The sequence below is a fragment of the Schistosoma mansoni genome, chromosome 6, assembly GCF_000237925.1.
Source record: "Schistosoma mansoni strain Puerto Rico chromosome 6, complete genome".
NCBI classification, from domain to species: Eukaryota; Metazoa; Platyhelminthes; class Trematoda; order Strigeidida; family Schistosomatidae; genus Schistosoma; species Schistosoma mansoni.
The window spans coordinates 3,111,367-3,116,988 of NC_031500.1; the positions used below are offsets into that span (position 1 = coordinate 3,111,367).

At 36.7% G+C, this 5,622-nt stretch overlaps 1 protein-coding gene across 1 annotated transcript in view; it reads left to right on the forward strand.

The window, feature by feature from the left end:
- Positions 1-3,959: 3,959 nt before the first annotated feature.
- Smp_002100 (hypothetical protein) overlaps positions 3,960-5,622 on the forward strand; it is a gene marked incomplete at its 5' end in the record, with an annotated part of 2,899 nt that continues 1,236 nt past the window's right edge. Inside the window, 6 exons of the mRNA XM_018797971.1 lie at positions 3,960-4,040; positions 4,073-4,159; positions 4,192-4,277; positions 4,313-4,394; positions 4,444-4,479; positions 4,517-4,602. Of these exons, the coding sequence (XP_018652959.1) occupies positions 3,960-4,040; positions 4,073-4,159; positions 4,192-4,277; positions 4,313-4,394; positions 4,444-4,479; positions 4,517-4,602 (458 nt within the window). The remainder of the gene's footprint in view (positions 4,041-4,072; positions 4,160-4,191; positions 4,278-4,312; positions 4,395-4,443; positions 4,480-4,516; positions 4,603-5,622) is intronic.

The window sequence follows — 5,622 nt, forward strand, 5'->3', positions numbered from 1 at the left end:
TTCGAGCCTTGAATTTATTATATTAGTATCCACTCTTCTGTTTGTCCGTCGCATTTTCAATAGTTATCTAATTTCGCAGTTTCCACACAGTTCTTAGCTGCTACATAACTTATTGAGTGTTGTTGTACACAAAGTAGATATATACCTTTCCGGACGCATGATTCCTTCAGTGTACACGTGGACCGTAGATACCCCATGGACTGACGTTTGTTATGTATTCCTTATGAATTCCTAATGGTAGTACGGTATTTGCAGAAAATATAGTCCTTAGGCATCCAGATTTCCGTGTCACTGATACATATGATTGGAAGCTTAGATAAAATTCTAAGCAGATGTTTGTTCCAAACACACCATGCAGTCAAAAGCCAGTTGAAGAAGTTATAACAAATTTCGGAAGTATATATTGCTCACAGATCTTCTGAAGCGTCCTTTCAAAACTTCACAAATAATGGAACCAGGCTACTTCAGTCAGTTTTCGGAGCAAGATACAAGAAAGATTCGGCCTACTACAGATCATATGCCTTACACCCAATATTCCCGAAGGTAGCGGAAAGACTAATTAACGACCAACTGAGGGAGCATATGGAAGTAGGTAATGTCCCTCAAGAAGCCTAACACATATTTGAAAACTGAAGATCCTGTGTGATCAATCATTTCATGGCATGGGACAGCTAGATAACATGCTGATAGAGCCTGTGATTGAACGGTCGGACATACATTCAGATTTCGCTGCTTTTGAGGATCACATGGAGACATTCAAAATCTGAGCTGTGGCCGAGGAAAATGTTGAGGATGTTACAATTGTAGCTGATTTACTCACATTCATTGGAAGAGAAGCACACGGCTTAATAAAGACTCTGGCATTTCCACTCAAGCCGATCTCAACCCCTCATGCAACTCTCAAACAACCATTTTTACACTAGGTAAATTGTACAAATTTCTAATGCAGTGAAGGAGGAAAGTTTCACCAAATGATTCGTCGGGACATCAGCAATTTCACCACTTTACTACGTCATCCCAATCCAATGTGTAATCAGAGTTATTCAAATGGCGATTCATTGAGGAGTTGCGATGGAGGTCACGAATATGAGGACACGTTTGGACAATGTTTGTCCTGTGGTAAGTTCCATCCACTTAATTCATGTGTATTTCGTAATTCTAAACGCTTTAAATGTGGTGAGATTGGACACATTCAGTCAGTTTGTAATATCGCCGATCATTTCTCTACAACGCATACTAAATTTTTTAATTCTGATCGCAATAAGTTGAGTATTTCCATTGATCTTTTATCCTTATCCACGATTTCAAAAAGCACTATAGAGTCACACAGCAGTGCAGAGTTAAATGAAATGGCGAATCATTGTGAGACAAAAGTTCCTAGTCAACTAACTTCTTATCGGATTTCTCATGTTATTGTACCAGATATACTTTGTCCTAACGATTCACATATTTCTAATGAAATTCGTTATAAATCTGAGGAAAGTATTTTGAGAAAATTAAATCGTGACCGAAAATCTGATGCATTTTGGAAAGACGCAAACTTTTCCAATGATCAGTTATTCAATAATGGAATTCTTAATGAATTTAAGGAAAATATTTCAGAAGGATCGAATCCTGATGTCACATCAAATGTCATTTGTCTTTATAATTGGTTTATCAAAATTGATATTCTTATTGAATGTGATAAATATGTTCCAAATGAGTCGAATCGTAGTTTCATTTCTGATGTTATTGTATCAGATGTTGGATATTCTCCAAACCAATGTGTGTCGAGTAGAATCCCTAGTCAGTGATATGATGAATCAGAGGGAATAACAAGTCTTGACGAAGCAGTCAGGGAACCTATTTGAACAGTCAGGAAATCCTAATTGAGTCCAAGATTATCTGAATGAGTATGAGGCAGATGCATATCTTCCATTTGATTGTCTTACGGGTGAATCAAGCTTAGATGAATCACATGTGTTAATTACACATATCAATGCATATTTTTCTGCGTATTCCAATATGAATAACAAAAAGAATATGTATAATAACTTCTATGCAAATCAAAGTCACATGATGGAATGTTTGAAATTATGTGTCAGCGTGTATCACCAAATACTCATACATGATAATCAGATTGTGTGATATGAGAAGATAATGCAAATCGGAAACCTCAAATTAGTCATAACATTTCAACGCGAGGACCCTGCATCATTTCGTAGGGGAGAATAGTTTTAGATAGTCTTGTAGTGACCTACTTTTTTGACGAGAACGCGATTAGTATAATGGAAAAATTAATCGCGACTCGACGCCATCTAAGGTCTATTATTCAAATTTCAGATATGACGGGTTCCAGTACACAGCCAAAATGATGATTGTGTACAACTACAGGACCCACATGAGTCTGTTCCAATTCCGGCTTTTGATTTTAACAGTAATGATTATGCAGGGCCAATGAAATTTCATTGATTTCTAGCCAAATCATCCGGCAGTTGGATCACTGAATATTGAACAGATCATCGATCCCTGTGAAGGTCAAGGACAACTTACTCGTATCAGTTAATCGTACGCCATGGACTGACCCATGCGGTGATGGTCACACTCTCGCTTGCACGATTTTTAACTAGTATATTTTTTGTAATTACGTCCTTTGTGTTATACTGTCTTAAAAATGCAGCAATAACACTTTGATATGACAAATTGGTAAACCATGTTAGGTGCTGACCGCGAGTTGTGACTTCGGAGTTAGCTATTGATCACATCATTCCCGTCTAACTAGAGTAGGCCCCCAGTCATTTCACATTGGTCATCTACGTTGGCGATCTGCAAGTATATCCCAGAAAATACAGAGCCTACATTCAATACACTGTCGGACGGACGCAAGATGAACTTAAGGAGGAGACTTATAACCGATTACAGACACAAACTGTGGCGGATGTGGTGTTTGTATGAACTAATGATTCCTTTGTACTTGATGACTGCTTGATTTCCGACTCCAAATACAATACGTTCGTTCGTGCTAATCTTAGACCAAGGTGAAACAGGTTGGTCTCTCAGTTTTGTTCAAAGACAGCTAGATACAACCACACGAAAGTTGTTTAGGACACAATTAAAACCATACTCAATACCTCATTCAGAAGTCCATATTTTTTCATCTCCCTTCTTCAAAAGTGGCATTAATTGCAGTGACAGTAAACCAAGTGGATGATGGGCCTAAGAATTAAATTTTACGGAGACAGACTCCAACACCTTAATTTGTTTATCCTGTGGATTAGGTGTAGGAGAATAAAAAGTAATCTGATAGTGGCACTCAACATACTAAGTACTCCAAAGCACCTGAAAACTAATATTCAGCCAGGAATTCATCATCGCTTTCTCTGGGTGACCCATGTAAAATTGTACAACAAAAAGCCAGATCACCCCCACTACTTCTCACCAATAACTGTACGCGTATTGAATGCTCTCCCAGAGGAATTGACCGCAGTCCCATCAGAGAATAGTTTCATTTAGAGACTTTATAAAAACCTACTCAAATAGGAATCACCATACCTTATTTGAGCTATATGCACATGATTGATGTCTCATAACTATGATTATCCCAATTAATTACCTTTTTCTTATCTCACTTCGTATCATTTTCGTCCCGCCTTTATTCCTACCTCTCTACCTTCTCGCATTCCATGCATCTCTAGTTAAACAATTCGTTCATTTATTCATTTCTTGGAACAATCAATTTCTAGCCCTCGAATTCTCTCTTTATTTTTCAAACAGCCACCAACCCGTCTCCTGACTAGTAACATGATAACTGTTGGTTCTAGAAGCCCTCCTGCTATGAAGCGAACTCACTTTCTCAGACAACAGGTTACATATCCTCAATGAAACAACGGAAAGCAAATGGGTTTGTATAAGCTTGACACAAAGATATTGGATATTGAGATAAGAACAATGTATGCTGGTGATTGGCGGATATTTGATAGTTGATCTCCACAGCTGTTTCAATGGATAAGATAAAACGGTGGTTTTCACGAGATGATGATGAACAAGGAATATTAACAGACGTATGCATGAAGAGAGTTTTACAACTTCTTAGGTCGAAAATGGTTGTTCTCTGAGCTGGAGTACACGTATAAAAGCCTTTATAATATGTTTAGTAGTTGGTATCGTGATGTCACTAATGGTAAACACAGTTCATTTTTGCTTACGATCTAGGGATCCTTATGTTTGTGGTTACCTGGGGCAGGTATCACACTCTTTGCATTGTTTTATACGTTTGGTAATATATGTTCTCTGGGAAGGTAATCAGTATTATGTATGCTTGAAGTCCTACTAGCACGATTTTTCTTATGGGACCTGTAAATCAGTTAAAGCGTATGTTTCAGGAGACAAGAGTTTTTGCAGCAGTAATCATGCTGGTAAAATCACTTTCTTACTATTTATTTACGTACAAATAATGTAATTTAGGTATGTTTGGTTCTCACAATCGTTTTCGCAGTAATGGTAAATATTTTTTTGTAATAATGTCCAACATCTATAGGGACTTCGTCTCCTCTGCCTAATATTTTGCATTCTCCAGTCTTTGGCGTTGACATGGTATTCACTCTCGTACATCCCATATGCTAGGTAATTCCATTAGTTGTTTGTCCAATATTTCCATCATGTTTTTCATTATAATACTGTGTTGAACTTGATATAATCCCAAATAATTGATGTCTTATTTAGGTCGGTTTTTCGATTTCTTCATCCATCTGTCCTTTGTGATTGGATTTGCAATCTAATACTTTTGTTAGAATAGTTAATCTCCAGTATCTTTCTCACGAGCTTGGATAAACCGACTGATTTCGTTGTGCTTTCTTCTTGTTACATAATTGCTTTAAATTTCATTTTCGTTGTGTGGCGCATGTATATTATGGTGGCCCTATATACCAATATCTGTTTAAATAAATTGTACTAAAAATATAAGCAAGGTGTTTTGGTAACTCACTACTAATCTGTTAAAGCAGTTATAGTAGCTTTGGCTATGACAGTTTTCCAATATCATCTTAAAAGGTAATACTGTCTGAGTTTGTGACTCCAATCCATTGTGGGTTTTTGATTAACTAGGTGTTAAGGAAGTGTAAGATATCTGTATTTATTGGTCGGGGATGTCAAACACTAGTATTATATATTATCAGATTTGCTATACCAACTTGGGATGACACGTGCTAGGCTGTATACTAATTATAACTAACTAATATATATTATGAGGTTCAATGAGTCTTCATTGAGCGATGGTTTGATATTTAAAACACTCTATCTTTCAATTGATAAGTATTATTCTCATGGTCCACTCCATACACTTTAATTTAGCTGGCCAATTAATATTAGTCTCAGTGAAACAAGTAATGTACCTTGAAGCCCTTTGAATACAATAGACCTCTACATTCTAAATGAGTTTACATCATTTTTTCAGTCTACTATACAGTTTTATTTACAAAAGCAGAATTACTAAAACAGTGCAATGTTTTTAAAAACCTCTTACGTCTATTCTTTACAACACACATTTTCAGAAGGGGGTTTCGTGAAGATTTTAGTAGTTTTATATAGTTGAGATCATGAGTTAGTTGAAACTAGACCACCATTGAAAACCTGCAAGCACTGGAC